The 16,264-nt window shown below is 36.7% G+C and overlaps 1 protein-coding gene across 2 annotated transcripts; it reads right to left on the reverse strand.

The window, feature by feature from the left end:
• Positions 1-759: 759 nt before the first annotated feature.
• LOC129320695 (serine/threonine-protein kinase ATM-like) lies at positions 760-14,519 on the reverse strand. 2 transcript variants are annotated; one of them, XM_054966255.1, is made up of 23 exons: positions 14,354-14,519; positions 14,053-14,254; positions 13,920-13,967; positions 13,764-13,847; positions 13,474-13,557; positions 13,277-13,357; positions 13,086-13,175; positions 12,950-13,012; positions 12,119-12,259; positions 11,975-12,031; positions 11,771-11,842; positions 11,074-11,168; positions 10,879-10,987; positions 4,505-4,594; positions 4,307-4,386; positions 4,149-4,227; positions 3,499-3,545; positions 3,321-3,420; positions 2,636-2,767; positions 2,360-2,494; positions 2,209-2,274; positions 1,541-1,684; positions 760-1,188 (listed from the first exon to the last, which is right to left on the reverse strand). In XM_054966255.1, the coding sequence occupies exons 1-23, from the start codon at positions 14,461-14,463 to the stop codon at positions 1,111-1,113; spliced, it is 2,187 nt and encodes a 728-aa protein (XP_054822230.1). In that variant the 5' UTR covers positions 14,464-14,519; the 3' UTR covers positions 760-1,110. The 2 variants fall into 2 exon arrangements, with proteins under 2 accessions (XP_054822230.1, XP_054822231.1); XM_054966256.1 differs by lacking the exons at positions 13,764-13,847; positions 13,920-13,967; positions 14,053-14,254; positions 14,354-14,519 and adding an exon at positions 13,737-13,754.
• Between the last annotated feature and the right edge of the window lie 1,745 nt (positions 14,520-16,264).

Below are 16,264 nucleotides of genomic sequence, written 5' to 3' on the forward strand. Positions count from 1 at the left end.
TCAAAAAATAGTAGTCAAATTCCATTATTTCACATGGTTTAACCATCAATGCCGGTTTCTTTATCATGAAAGCCTAAATTACACTATTTTTAAGATACTATTTTTTTACTTAAAAATTAAAATACTAGATACTCCCTTACAAATAATTTAAGAGCAAAAATATCCTTTAAGTTTTTTTATAAAATAAATAACCCATGAAATATTGTGAAAAAGTGATTATAATCAAGTCACGGTAGATCTCATAAGGGATATGCACCCCGCGGAGTAGATTATAAAAAATCCTGGTATTTAATCATGCTGAATTATTAAAGATAAAGATAAGGCCAATACCTGTAGCTGACAAAAATAAAATTAAATATTATATCTATAAAACTTAACATTGACATGTTTAATATTAACGACTCTTGAAACTTTTCACGATAGCAAGTGACAAATTTACACTACAGTAGATCTAAAATTTAGGAAGACTTTGGCTAGAGCTTTATTTGTTCTCTCTCAAGTAACATGGCAAATTTTGAATCAACAGGTTACTCTAATGGAGATGCGGAAAATGAGGCATTTTCCCCTAAAAGACCCTGAGCTGGGCATATGTGGAGAGTTTCGTTAAGCCCTCCATTTTTTCACTCCTTCCAGTTCTCATCAATTAGAAGAAACAAGGCATAAAATGTCAAGCTTCCACCCCCCCTCCCCCAACTCAAAGAAGTTTCCCTGGTGTTCCCTCCGTTTCTCTTTGAATGTATTTAGGGCGATGTCATGAACTTTGTAAGCACAGCACATCACATTTTATATCGTATCTAGTCACAGTAGTAGCAGTTGTGAAGGAAAAAAAATTGTAAATTGATCATTATTTTCAAATGGAAATGGGGAATGCGGCAGCAAGGCAAAAAATGGAGCCTCGCCGTTTCTTTTTGTACTCAGCGAAATAAAGAAAAAGTAAACAAATGGCCCAAGGTACAGATTTGGATTAGACAGAAGAGAAAAGAAAGAAATGGCATCTACAATATGAATGAAAGATTTAAAAAAAAAAAAAAAAACCCCCCCGAAAAGAAATGCCGCCTATACAAGATAACTCGCAGTCGAGCAAACTGGCCGTGGATTCTCATGTTCTCCCTATAACCAAGCTCCCCAGCCAGGAAACATTTGGCACAATCGCTCAGGATCAATTGCATCTTGAATGAGTTGCTGAATCTGCAATTAAATTAAAATAAGCATTTATAAGTTACGTTCAGAGTCTTTTCCCCCATGTCATCCGTGTTTTGACCGTACAGGGAAGTGGAGACCCTTGATCACTAACTGAGGTGGACCGTGGATGCCACTACAAGCCATGACTTCGAGGGGGAATGAAGAGGTACATGCTCTTTTGGATGACAACCATTTTAAATTAACAAATTTGTGTTTCAACTTCCAATTATGCTAGTTGCATAGCCGGGAAATGCAAGCATCCAGGTTTACCCACCAAATAGGGGAAAAGAATGAGAACAACACAATTAACATGGTATGCATAAAGGAATATGTCAGATACATATTATTGACAGAGTACCTGCCCATGTACACTCCGCATTTCACCTTCTTCATATCCATCTAACTTCTGCTTGACACGTAATAGCGCACGGGTAGCATCCTTGTTTCCTTCATGATCATCTTGAGGTTCCAAGAAAGTTGTATCTAGATCATCATCTGTTTCCTACAGAGAACAAGGGACAAGATGTTGTAGCAGATCAATCAAGTAGCTAAACCGAACAGGCCAATAGTACCAGCCCAAAATCTACGAGCCCCAATCCCAGCACAAATCAATTAACGAATATCAGGCCCTAGTATTTACTATCGAAGTGTAGCAAACCGTTGCATACACTACAAGTACATTTGTCATTTAATTATTTAATAAAATTTCTCTGCGTTAGTAATATTTATTATAACTCTCACAAAATCTAATTGGGCAGTGACTTCATCTCAGTTGGATCACTCCGCAAACGGCCTCCCTTTCCACTTCAAAGATTGGTCTAGATTTCAAAATATAAGTGTTCAACACGTCATCTTAAAACTACTCCCAACTTAAAATTATCGCTAAATGCATTTTTTGTAAGATACTTGTTAAATCATTTCCACAACTCTAAATAAGTAATCAATTCAACTTGTTCAAAATATGAAGCTGGACTTGCGATGTGTCAGTGCATAAATAATAATGAGAATAACCTTGAAGGCACATACCTTTTGACGCTGCAAAGCTTTTAGAGGAGATAAAGCCCATTTATAAAGAGGATCATGTATAAAAACCTGCAGAAGATATTTTTCATAAGAAAAAAGACAAAAAAAAAAAATTTATTCTGGATAATATTGAGTAAAAGCACGATTCAATTACTTCAACAATTGTCAACAATGCTTCTTTGTTTGTTCTCATAACAGAAAGAGTTTCCTCACAACATCTTCGGAAAACCCCCTCTACTCCAGTTATGCCCATTCCATCAATTATGTCTCGTGTCAGCCTAAATGGAACCTGTCAGTAGTACAGTCTAAAAAAGGTAAGGACATGAGTGCAGGGCACCTGTCACTAGTGAGTAGTTGCGAACGTGTAGATAATTAATGTAGCCCAGAAAAGTAAGGAAATGAGTGTAGGATTAAAGGACTTCAGGCATACCCGTTCTGGAGTCTTAAGCATCAAACCTTGTTCAAAGGCAACACCAAGATCTATGTGAACAACCTCAGCAGAGGCTTCATCAATTAAAATATTCATTGAATGTCGATCACCAAGGCCAACTACGTAACCAACCTATAAATAAATCAAAAGGATCATGAGAAAATATAGCTGTCATGAATTATAGAATCATGAGAGAATGTTATTTGGGTCTTTTATTAGGGAATTATTGAGACTTTGATCCCTGGAACACATGACCTTTTGAGATTGACAGCAATAATAAACAATATCAACTTGTTTTTTTTTTTTTTTTTTTTTTGGGAAGTAGATACCAAAGTGTTGATAATTCCCTGTGTTGAATCGTTTCCAAATAGTGAATAATTGGAAAACAGATGTGAAACAGATGGGAGAATTAGCGTTGGGATGGGCAAAGATAAAATGATTTACTACAGTTTCCATGAAGGTTACATTATATAGAGAATCTAAATGATATCACTTGCCAATAAAAAATGGGAAAATAGAAGGTAAGACTATAAAATAAGTACATGATTTAATGTAGAGTAATCCTTCTTTACTTAATAGTACTGAATAGTTCTTTAATATGGTTTCAATTTATGACACTGATGATACAATCTCGGACGACTTTCAGCAGGATTAGCACAGGGATGTTAAATTGCAATGCACTTGCCATAGAACTAGCAGCTACGCTTCGTGTGTAAGCTAGTCTCTTCTCAAACCACTCAGCTGCCTTGAAAAATCTCTCCAAGAAAAAGTAATGCATAACTGGCCTGCATAATAGTCATGAAGCTATGAAGTTGACTGCTGACCTGATTTGAAAAATATAAAGTATAGGAAAAGTCAAAAACCTGAAATTCTTACAGACTTCTTGGAACGCTTTGCGCTTGTCTCTTTCCTGTTTTAAAGCCACCATATATTATAATCGTTTCCTTGACACCAAAAAATAATAGGAGGCTCTTGATAATTCTCTAACATTATCATTCATCTCACAGTTACTTAAAATAAGTGGGAACAGCGGAATAAACTACACAGGGGGCAAATATTCTTCCACCTGCACTGGCTTTCCACAGGCCATAAAAAAGGATTACAGAGGGTAGAAAATGTCTTACGAATAACTGGTATCTAACATGTTTCACCAATGACAGTCTCCCCAGTCATTTGCATTGCAAAGATTAATTGATAGTTTTAATGCAACCACATAAAATGCCTCATATGCATTTGTAATGTGGATGATGGAAAAATCTCCAATAACCACTGTTTTAGAATTTCTTTTTATGATTTAAAAATAGAATTTATGATTCTATGGCTTCATAAAATTAAGAAACAAAGCAATTAAGATAGAATTTACACAAAGCTGCACTATTCATAAATAATGAACAGCATGACTTATTTCAGACTGTTCAAAGCATGTGGCTAATAGTTTAATTCAAGGCATATTTCAGAAGTGTAGACTATTATAGATCATCTGTAAAAAATACCAAAATATTAGTCAACTTACCTTGGCCATGTGCTCTCTACACTCGAGAAATGACCAATCCCCTATTCCATATCGACCATGAGCACCGCCATTTCTCATGCTAAAGTACAAGGAAAAGGATCATTTAGGTGATGAAGAGAATTAAATTTGGCAGCAAAATACAACTTGCTTTGACAGACCTCCCTATAAGATATTCACCAAGAGGAAGAGTGCCATTAACCCACTCAAGAACACCAGCACTTGGCGTAAAAGGAACAACCTATAACATTAAAAAATGTGAAAATAAGTGAATCTTCACACACACACACACACACGCAATACTTCATATAAACTATCATCAGATCACAATTAAAGAACTCAGAAAAAGCAGAGTATACCTTGTAGGTCCGTATACTTAACCTTCTTTTCCACGTATCTTGGTGGTTCCTCAGGAATGTGTTAACTAAACCAAAGAATTGTTCCATCACCTGTAAAGGTAATTAAAAAAAAATTGTGACCATCTAGGCTTAAGCCGTAACAACGTATCCTGCATGTGAGAATATGATAAAAGAATGGGAAAAGACTATTTGGAGAGATATAGTCAATTATTTGAAAACAAGGAATTAAGCTATTTTTCACCAAAAAAAGGGAGTTAAGATCAATTGGGATATTCTTCCTTTACAATTCTTTCACTGTTTTAAGATTATCTTTTTTGTTTTCTTTATAAACCCTTGGTTGTGGGCTTTCCATTGAGCTAAGTAATTGGTTTTTCTTTGCTTTCTCTCCCTTTTTTTCTCCCTATCTCTCTGATGGAAATCTCTACAGCATAAAAATTCTAGAATTCAAGATTTCTTAGAAACTATGTGTGGTTAGACCTAGTATTTATTATATTCAATGTAAATATATGTTATTATTTTATGGGATACCGGGTAGTTAAGAGTAGGAGGTTTTTTACGAGATTATTTCCTATTTCTCCTCCTCTGAATCAATCTCCATTATTCTCGGAGATATGATTGTTTTCTCTCCTGTATATATTCTTGTGCATACCTTAGATGTAAATACAAGAGTTTCTCGGCTCATTCACTACATGGTATCAGAGCTCCGTGACTTCCCAGTGCTGTCTGACGCCGAGAACTCTGAGACAGAAAGTACCGAGCACGAGTCGAACCCAGTTCACAGTTCTCCCATGTCGAACAGTGATGGGTCCTCGAAGACTGATCCGAGAAGGGCAGGTGGTCCCTTCGGGTCGACTACCAGCCACGAAGGATCATCGGTACACGTTATATCAGTGAAACTAAACGGTACAAACTACCGTATGTGGGCACAAGCTATGAAACTCGTGATCGGAGGCTGAGGAAAAATGGGCTATCTTGATGGCTCATCGAAGATCCCAGAAGACCCCAAGACGCAAGAGTTCCAGCAATGGCACACCGAAAATTCACTGGTATCATCATGGTTAATAAATGCCATGATTCCAGAAATTCAACAAAGCTTTATGTTTCTCCCCTCAGCCCATGAAATCTGGAAGGCAATACGAGATTCATACTCTGATGGGAAGGACTTAGCTCGGATATATGAGCTCAAAACGAAGGCATGGACACTGCAACAAGGAGAACGTGATGTCACTGCCTTCTGGTTAGAACTGAATGCTATATGGCAGGAACTAGACTTAATGACAGATGTGGAATGGTCTAGCAGTAGTGATGCAATTCGGTATAAGGAGAAAGTTGAAAATGAGCGTGTATTTCAATTTCTTGCTGGATTAAATCAGTCCCTGGATGATGTACGAGGACGAGTCTTGAGTCGTGCACCACTCCCATCAACCAAGGAAGTTTTTTCTGAGGTACGTCGTGAAGCCTCGAGACGCAAGGTCATGCTTCCTGGCACTCCCCCTACTCCAGTACCTACTCTAGACTCTGCTGCTCTTGTAAGCAAGAGCAGTGACGCAAACCAGAAGAATCAGAAAGGGAAGGTTTCTTGTGAACATTGCAAGAAGATTGGGCATACCCGTGACACTTGCTGGGATATCCATGGAAAACCGACTGATTGGAAGCCAAGAAAAGGAAAAACACGAGGATACCACGCTTCTCATGATGTGCCACCAGATAAAATAGATTCAACTTCATCAACACCAGAGATTGATAAGGAACAGCTCGGTAAGTTACTCGAGATGCTCAGTATGCTTTAGAAGAATGAGAAAAATCAGAAACCGAATCATACTGCGTCAGTGGCTCATAAAGGTAACTGTGCCTTACTTACCTCTACTAGTAACTTCAAATGGATTGTGGATACAGGGGCAACTGATCATATGACTTCAGACTCTAGGCTATTTAGTACCTATGTCCCTAGTGCTGGAAATGAGACAGTAAATACAGCAAATGGGTCATCTTCGTCGATAGCAGGAACAGGCAGTGTTGTTATCTCTGAAGCTATGAAATTAGAACATGTTCTACATGTACCATATTTGGCCTGTAATTTGCTGTCCATTAGTAAATTAACTAAACAGGCTAATTGTTGGGCTCACTTTTGTTCCACTCATTGTATTTTTCAGGATCTCTCATCGGGGAAGATGACTGGGAGTGCTAAGGTGCATAATGGTCTTTACTACCTTGACGAATCAACCGTGAGTAGTCTTTGGTCTCGAATTCAATGCAATGTCGCATCTACCTATGAAAATAAAGACTTTAAAGATCTTATGTTATGGCATAGGAGACTAGGTCACCCAAATTTTCAATATTTATGTCGTCTGTTTCCAGAATTTCAAGTCAATAAAAATACTCCATTTCATTGTACTGATTGTGAGCTCGCTAAACATCACAGATCCGTTTTCAAACCTATTGAGTATAAATCTACTCGTCCTTTTTCTATCATTCATAGTGATTTGTGGGGTCCTACTCGTGTCACTAATCGAACTAATACAAAGTGGTTCATCACATTTATTGATGATCATACTAGGATGTGTTGGGTTTACTTATTGCAAGATAAATCCTCTGTTCCCTCTGTGTTCTCTGAGTTTTATACAATGATAAAAAACCAATTTGACACCACAATTCAAGTGCTTCATACTGATAATGAAACTGAATACTTCAATAACACCATGCATATGTTTCTAACAGAACATGGAATTATTCATAAAAGCACTTGTCCGAATACCCCTCAACAAAATGGCATTGCGGAAAGGAAAAACAAACACCTGTTAGAAGTTGCACGTGCTTTACTCTTTACCTACAATGTTCCTAAATTCTTTTGGGGTGATGCAATTCTCACAGCTACATACTTAATCAACCGCATGCCAAGTCGTGTTCTCTCTTATATTTCACCGCTTGAAAAATTACAAGAATGTCACTCTGTCACTCACCTCACCACTAATCTTCCCCTCAAAATCTTTGGCTGTACCACCTATGTTCATTCTCATCATTCCCATAAATTGGAACCCAAAGCTGTCAAATGTCTCTTTCTTGGTTACTCTTCCACACAAAAGGGGAATAAATGTTTTGACCCAACTACCAAACGACTTTACATCAGCCGAGACGTTACCTTTGCTGAAAATGAACCTTTTTATCCAAATGGCTCAATTCAGGGGGAGAGAGGGAGTGATCTTCAGCCTTTGGAAAGTGAGAAATACTCAATCCACGATCCTTTGTTCACGAGCTCAGATCCTTTGTTACCTATACCAGAAAATTCTCGGGTTCTTAGGCTAGAAACTGAAGTGAAAAGTCTTTCAAAATATAATAAAGATGCTGGTATTGCACTGGACAAGACACCAATAACCTACTCAAGGAAGAAATGGAAAAAGAGGGAGACTATTATGACTGACGCACAACCAGAATCTGAACTGAAAGAGGTTCCTGAAGCGGAGAACGTAGAAGGTGCTGTGTTTCCTCAAGAATCTGAGGAAGAAGCAGTAACCGAAAGGGAGGAAGTGGATGAGTTAGACCTACCTATAGCTCTCAGAAAGCAACCGAGGGCCTGCACACAACATCCTATTCAGAGGTTTGTGAGTTACCATACATTATCCTCACAATTTCGTGCATTTATAACTGATCTTGACAAGGTAAAGATTCCTAATGATGTGCATGAAGCACTGAGTGTACCTGAATGGAAGAAGGCTGTAATGGAGGAAGTAAATGCCTTAGAAAAGAATGACACATGGGAGATAGTAGATCTTCCAAAAGGAAAGAAAATTGTGAGCTGTAAGTGGGTATTTACCCCTAAATATGATGCTGATGGAAAATTAGACAGATTGAAAGCAAGGTTGGTGGCAAGGGGGTTTACTCAAACATATGGCCTGGATTACAAAAAAACATTTGCACCTGTGGCCAAGCTTAACACTATCAGAATTTTGATTTCTGTAGTTGCAAACTTGGACTGGCCCCTACATCAACTAGACATAAAGAATGCCTCCTTAAATGGTAACCTAAATGAAGAAGTTTTCATGACTTTACCACCAGGTTTTGAGGAAGGGAGAACCAATCAAGTGTGTAAGCTGAAAAAATCTTTGTATGGGTTAAAGCAATCACCTCAAGCCTGGTTTGATAGATTCTCAACAGTTTTGAGAGCTGAAGGGTATAAGCAGGGGTTGGCTGATCACACTATGTTTGTGAAGAGGGAAAATGAAATAAGATGTATCCTCATTGTATATGTTGATGATATAATTGTCACAGGTGATCATAAGGAGGAGGTGGATAGAATAAAGAGGGCTCTGGGAAAGGAGTTTGAAGTGAAAGACTTAGGCAACTTGAAGTACTTTCTAGGTATGGAGGTTGCAAGGTCACAGCAAGGGATTTATGTGTCCCAAAGAAAATATATTATTGATTTACTTGCCGAAACTGGCATGTTGGGATGTAGACCTGTAGACACATCCATTGTTGTTAAGAAAAAAAAGGAGAAACTGAAGGAAAATCAGGAAGGTGAGGCAAATGGAGTTGAATCCAAGAAAGATGGTTGTGAGGAGGAGGAAGAAGAAGAAGAAGAAGAAAAGAATGAGCCAGTAGACAAAGAAAAATACCAAAGATTAGTTGGTAAACTAATTTATCTCTCTCACACTAGACCAGACATAGCTTTCGCAGTAAGCGTTGCAAGCCAGTATATGTGCGACCCTAGAGAGAGACATATGGAAGCTGCATACAGAATCTTGAGGTACTTAAAGGGCACGCCTGGTAAAGGATTGCTGTTTAAGAAACAAAACCTAAGATCTATAGAAATATATACAGATGCAGATTGGGGAGGAACATACAAGGATAAGAGGTCAACATCAGGTTACTGTTCCTTCGTATGGGGAAATTTAGTTTCTTGGAAGAGTCAGAAGCAAAGAGTGGTCTCAAGAAGTAGTGCAGAATCAGAACTAAGGGCTCTAGCTCAAGGCATCTCAGAGGTACTATGGGTAAAAAGAGTCATGGATGAGATACATGTCAAAATTGATTCCCCATTGAAGCTTTATTGTGACAATAAAGCTGCAATAAGTATGGCTCTAAATCCAGTTCAGCATGAAAGATCCAAACATGTGGAGATTGACAGACATTTTATAAGGGAAAAGGTTGAAGAAGGAGTCGTCTGTCTCATTTATCTGCCAGCAAGACTCCAAGCTGCTGATGTGCTCACCAAAGGATTACAAAGAACAGCATTTGATAGGTGTATAAGCAAGTTGCACATGATTAGTATCTATGATCCAACTTGAGGGGGAGTGTGGTTAGACCTAGTATTTATTATATTCAATGTAAATATATGTTATTATTTTGTGGGATACCGGGTAGTTAAGAGTAGGAGGTTTTTTACGAGATTATTTCCTATTTCTCCTCCTCTGAATCAATCTCCATTATTCTCGGAGATATGATTGTTTTCTCTCCTGTATATACTCTCGTGCATACCTTAGATGTAAATACAAGAGTTTCTCGGCTCATTCACTACACTATGTTTTTAGGATTTTAATTCGAATTTAGAATTTATCTTATCTTTAAAAAGTTAGATTTTCTTTATATTAGAATAAGGTATTTAGGATTATCTTATCCTATTTAGGATTGAGTTGTTTTAAATACTCTTTTAAATTTATTAGCACTAAGCTTCTCTCAATTGTCAGATCTTCAAGTTGAATAAATATTAAATTTTTTGAGTTCTCTCTCCCTCAAGTTCTTCAATTTCTCCCTACTTTCTTTCTGTATCTCCCTCCTCCCTTCCTATTTCTCTCCCCACCTTTTCTCCTCCCTTGTCGAAGATCACTCTGTTTCTCCCTTCTCTCGTTCCTCCTCATTCTATCGTCAATTAGAAAGCTGGCAGCTTCAGTTTTTTATACAATGAAAATTTAATAAATGCAATGTGTCTTTTGTGAGAGAACATCTGGAAATGGAAGGTAGAACTGGAAAGGAAGTAAAAGTTTTCAGACAACAACTAACTTTGCCCAAATAAAATCTTATAAAAAAGGATGGAGGGAGTATATGGGCGTTTGTAATAGTATTTTTATTACTCATGCATTGGAAGATGAATTCTATATTGCTTATGGGCTGTACAGGTGCGCAAGTATTCTCTGCAATGTTCTATATTTGACGGAATAACTTCATTTTAAAATGAAAATCTAAATCAATAGGTAGGGGTTTTAAATTTCTACATTTAGCAAACCCTAAAATAACAAAAACTGTAGACTTAATAGATTTGTCAAATATCCTTCCTTGGAACTCCTACTTCTCCCGAAAAATTGAAAACTTGGAAACATTTCAACAAGAAACTTCAGCAATATATGCCATCAAGAATAAAAAGCAAATGCAGTAAGAATTCATACAGCATCCTGTCTTAGGTCGTCGTTTCCAGATTTTGCAAGTTGTCGATACCTGCAACCATCAGATCCAAGGCACTCAACCACTTTTGGAGCATTTATACCATTCATTATCCTGCATTAGAGACAAACATGAAATTTAAGCAGCAGAAATTGCATGCTGAGGAAATATTTGAGATTGTCACAAATGGTTAGACATACATGACTGACTCTGCTAGTCCTTTGAAATAAGGAAAAGTTCCATCATGATACTGACAACTATAGTCGATTGGAACAGTAGCTGTGACTACAGGTACCTGAATTCCCAAAGTAAAACAGAAAATTCTTGAGCAAAACATAGCTTCAATTGCAAGGAACACATATCAAGATTGACAAATATGTTGGACCAAATATTCACACACCATATAAGGATAATTCTCTGATAAATGCTTAACATGAGGAAAAAGGCAAAGCTTATGAAACTGACAAATAGAAAGCCTAGGTATAATTAATTTCAAAGTCAATAAGTGCCTTCTGCAATATTAGAAAAGTTTAACTTGAGTTAATAGGATCGTCCTGTAAAAACCCTACTGCTGTCTGCTGACGTCTATACATCTCTATGGGACAAGTTATCAACTTTTGATACATATCAGTACTACAAGAGTCATCATTTATGCTTTGTCAATTTGTCTACGATAACATAAAACTGTATGTGTCTCAAGGGTGTTGTTCATGTTTTTGTCTCAACAGCATTATTAAAATATAGTATTCATTCCAGTTTGAATTCCTATAATACCACCATAAGACAACACAAACTATAATATGAATTCTCCCTGCACAACCAGCCAATCATCAAATCAACCTTAAAAAAGTTTTCATCACAAACAAAGAAACTCAGCAAGTAGAGCGCTGCACTCACAAGTTCCAGTGCTGGAACACTACGTAATTCTCTCGGTAGACTCACCCTTTTATTGGTATCCTGCATAATGGTCTGATGAGATGGTTGTCAAATGTAAATAATTTGGACAAGTTTTGGAAGATTGTGGGAAAGGTTTAATTTTGAAAAAAATATATTTTTGCAATAATGAATGAAATATGGAAAATAAATAAATAATCACTCAACCTCTCTCCTTGTTTCCATCTCAGCAAGCTTGATATAAATCTCCACCATTTGCCTTGTCTATGAAGATGGGGCACAAAAAAAGTTTGAGCATAATATACAGAAAATCAGACCTTAAGAAGATAAACGACAAAAAATTGACATTACTTGTTGGATAATAGTTCCATGATAAGACGATAGCTCATTTAGAAGTTTTTCTGCCGCAAGCTTTTTGTCCATATCAACCACAAATGAACTCCTACTACGCTGATTGTCCTTGATACGGTCACCGTTTGCCAGACCCAACAGCTGATGTAAACATCAGATAAAGAAAATCATTTCCCTTTTGCTGAGTAAAGATAGCGACAATGCATGAAAACATACTGATGGAGCCAAGGATAAGTGGGAAACTGGGAATGTCCATTTAAAAGGGGAAAAGAAAGGGCAAGAAAGCCCAGAGGAAAAATTGCACGGGTGAGAGGGGCAGGGGAGGAAGTAACCTTGAATAACTAATTAAGAGACGTGTCAAGGAGGGTTCAGGAAAGTTTCCACTAGATATCTCCCAGTATCTCAAACATCAGGAGTTTTTGTTTTCTGGGTATTTGAGTCTTAGCATGCATTCTATTATTCTGTTTTTCTGGTTTTTAATTATCCATCCATATGAGGTGTGGGGTCCACAACTGCCTCCGACTAGCTAGGACCTTAGAAATATACAGAAGAGGTCGGTGTGTTGTTCTAGTGTGAAGAATTTTTCAGGATTGATTAAACAAGAGTACCTTCTCCCTTCTCCCTTCTCCATACCAGAAATTACAGGTTCGCACACGAATGACACAGCTTGGCACTGGTCAAGATACTACCAGATGGACCGAGGAAGTTTTTTGCTTCCCCCAATTAAAAATTTGGAATCATAAAGACATAATGTTGAAAAACAAATAGAACAAAATTGAACATGCAATGAAACTGCTTGATGATAGAAGGAAAAACATAAAGTTAACATACATGCAGTATTGTATGGTATGGATGATCAATGGCCATTTTCTTCACGAGAGACACCAAAGCACACTGTATTGTCCATAATTTGCGTTAGGAATAAAAAGAAAAACTGGAAAATGTAAAAAGGTAAAAATTTCCAGACCTGGAAATCGTAAGTTCCCTGACCGTCCTTTGAGCTTCCCATTCTAGATGCAATTTGGTACACTAAAGGTATAAATTTAAAAGACTGAACCTGGAAATTCATTCAGATGCAGACCAAACAAGATCCACTACAATCATATTAAAGAAACATAGAACACTAACTCATGTGCAAAGCTTTGCTTCACTGTGTACCTCATCAATTGTGCTAAGCATACTATTCACTACATTTTTTCGAGAAGAGAGACTGAACCACAAGGAAACTAGACGAAACACCTGAAAGCAAGAGTTTCTCCAAGAAAATCAAACTACTTAATGACATATATAGTTCCTTCAAAAAATTCAGCAGTACTACTCTATTAGTTACAAAGGAGGTAAGAGAATTTCCATACCACTCTCACATCATACTTGTCCCCAGTGACTAAACAATGTTTATATCCATCCAAAGCCAGGCTAAGAAAATTGTCTCGGTCATCCTGGGTGATATAGAAAGTAAAGAAATAGAAGAGTTATGTTCAACCCATGTGATTCTGACACAGCCAAGCTTAATAAACAGGAGGAGAAAAAGAAGCAAACCGATCATTTAGTGACATGCAAATGTCAATATGACAAGACATCAGGGTAAAATGTTAAAAAGTCTAGGGACTCTTTTAACCATTATAAATGATCAAACAATGAATACATGCAATTTCTGAGCCTCTTCCTCATCCATTGCTACTTGCTTTTGCAGTTCTTGTATTTTCAAGGAACAGTCAGTCTTCTCCCCCTAAATTATGTCTCAGACGAGTTAGAGCCTCAAAATACCAGTCAAGCAAATGAATAGCTGGCCTAGGACTACCTTTCTTGAGCTCCTTAATCTTTTAACAAGAGCTTCCAACTCCACTTTCTGCACATAAGTAATAATAATAACACCCACAATTCATATTTCACTATGATGGCTGTCCGTTAAATTGGGTCACTGAGCATGGTACCTTATGTTTCCTTAACCGCATTGCTGCTTGCCACTCACTAGAGTTGAGTCTTTCTTCATGGCTCCTAAATAGCGCATCAGCATAATGTGCAAGATGAAAATGAGTCTGACATTTCCGTTTTATGGACTTCTCATCAGTAAAGTACACATCCTCAGTGATTGAGACTGCAGGTTTCAAATACTTCTCTAAAATTGTTCTAGAGCTGCATTCATTAGAGCCAGCAAAATAAAAAGCGTGAATTTAGGCTTTTTAAAAAGAAGCTAATTATAAGAATGATATGCAATTGGATTTGTTTAATAACTTGCTAGATCTGGTTTCTGCCAGCCACTTCCCAATCAACCGATATACATCAGAAGCCTCATTATTAGACCCATAGTTCCCTGAAATATACATTGCGAGGTTGATAGCCATCTCATGTTGACCTTGAGCTCGCAAAAGCTTTGCTTCTTCAAGCTGCCATAAAGAAGCTACAATACTCAGATACAATTAGTAAAACCAATTAATACATTAATATATTATATAAAGTTAAAATATCATACTGCTATAAAATCACTATTCAATTATGTCCATTATTTCTTGGAGATGCACGCAATTTTTTTAATAAATTTTAATACCTGTGTTTTTGTGCAGATGAAGCTTGAAGCTTCTCTGGTTACAATAATATCATTGCTGACTCTACTTTTGAGCAAGTTATAAGCAAGAAGCAGACATGACACAAGCATAAGTTAACTACAGATTAAATTGAATCTTCCATATTTATGTGTCAATATATTATATTATATAAACAATTAAGAACTGACACCACTGTACAGTTAATATTCAATTATTGATAATTATTTTTGGAGTTACATGCATTTTGTTAATTTTTAATTTTAACACTGCATTTGTACTGGCAAAAGCTTCTCTAGTTACAGAAATACCATCGCTGACTCTATTTTGAGCAAATTATCAGCAAGAAGCAGAAAGGATACAAGCATCAGCTAATGGCAGAAGACAAAGTTGAATCCTCTATATTCATGCATTTATAATTTGGAGAGAGAATAACAAAAAAATGTAAGTGTGTGAAGCCTGCATCCCAACTTCACATCTATTGACTCTTGTCTTCTAATGTCTCTGGATATATGCTATATGGATTCACATTTGTATATATAAAGGATCTGGATTGACAGAAGACAAAATTTTCCACAATAAATTCAATACTAATATAGTTAAATTCTTTGTCACGGCACATTGATGAACTATCAAGATAGCTTCTACCTGAACCAAAATTCTGAAAAAATCCATTTGGTTATAAACAATATCAAATTAGCAAGTACATAAGAAAAAATGATAATTAGATATAAAATCAAAAAGAACTATAATTAGAAAGGATATTGAAAGTTCTGGATTAAAGCTCTCTAGTCAATCTTTTTCAACACTTAACCAAGCATTTCCTTCAGAGACACAATAACTGACTTTTCTAAACTCTAACATCAAAATGCGACACAAACATTACAAGCCATGGAAAACTACTTACCCGTCCTAGCCAATACATGGATGAAGATTCTCCTTTGGCTTCAACACAAAGGAACTTAAACTCATGCAATGCAGCAGCTGCTTGAGAGAACCGAGATCCCTGAGCAACACAGAACAACCTGTCAGAAATAGAATTTGTTGAAACTTGACTCAGATCCCCTCATTTATGACTTGAAATTCAAATATGAACTTTCATTTATGGCCCAGTCAACAAAATGTTCCATGCAAAGCCCGTGGTTTATTTTTTAAACAAGTCAGAAATGTAATTTTCCTTTGTAATTATATGCTAGTTATTACAAATTAAGTGTAAATAGTCAAAGAACTCTGCAATTAATAAATCCACACCTTTTTTATTCTAGGCTTTATTTCTGAATTTATATAACTTACTTTTGCAATTTATGCTTGCTTAACTCATGGAATCCGCTAGCAGATTTGTTGCTAGGAATCTGCTACAAATATGTAGCTTCTTCTATTCAAAAGAATTAATAAAACAGAGCATTGTTTCTCATTTTCTTCAGGATCAAACGGGATTTCATGATAATGAAGTCTTACAAAGTACCTTTCGAAGAGTGGAAGCAGATTGCAGAAGATGTTGCAATGCATAATCTCTACAGCTTAATATCTGAAGTAGAACCCGCCGAAATGCTATAAATGGTTCTAACAGATTCATATGCAGCTGCATCCGTTCCAAAATTGA

The sequence above is a fragment of the Prosopis cineraria genome, unplaced genomic scaffold (genome assembly GCF_029017545.1).
Source record: "Prosopis cineraria cultivar Desert tree isolate PC_DT_omini unplaced genomic scaffold, ASM2901754v1 PC9, whole genome shotgun sequence".
Classification (NCBI taxonomy): Eukaryota; Viridiplantae; Streptophyta; class Magnoliopsida; order Fabales; family Fabaceae; genus Prosopis; species Prosopis cineraria.

Excerpts from the sequence above, each read along its gene's own strand:
- LOC129320695 (XM_054966255.1), bottom strand. The coding sequence starts at position 14,463 with ATGGCTATCAACCTCGCAATGTATATTTCAGGGAACTATGGGTCTAAT. Across the intron at positions 13,558-13,763 it reads AAGAGGCTCAGAAATTGCAT|GATGACCGAGACAATTTTCT; the intron begins GTATTCATTGTT and ends TATATCACCCAG. Across the intron at positions 12,260-12,949 it reads CATACCATACAATACTGCAT|CTGTTGGGTCTGGCAAACGG; the intron begins GTATGTTAACTT and ends TGTTTACATCAG.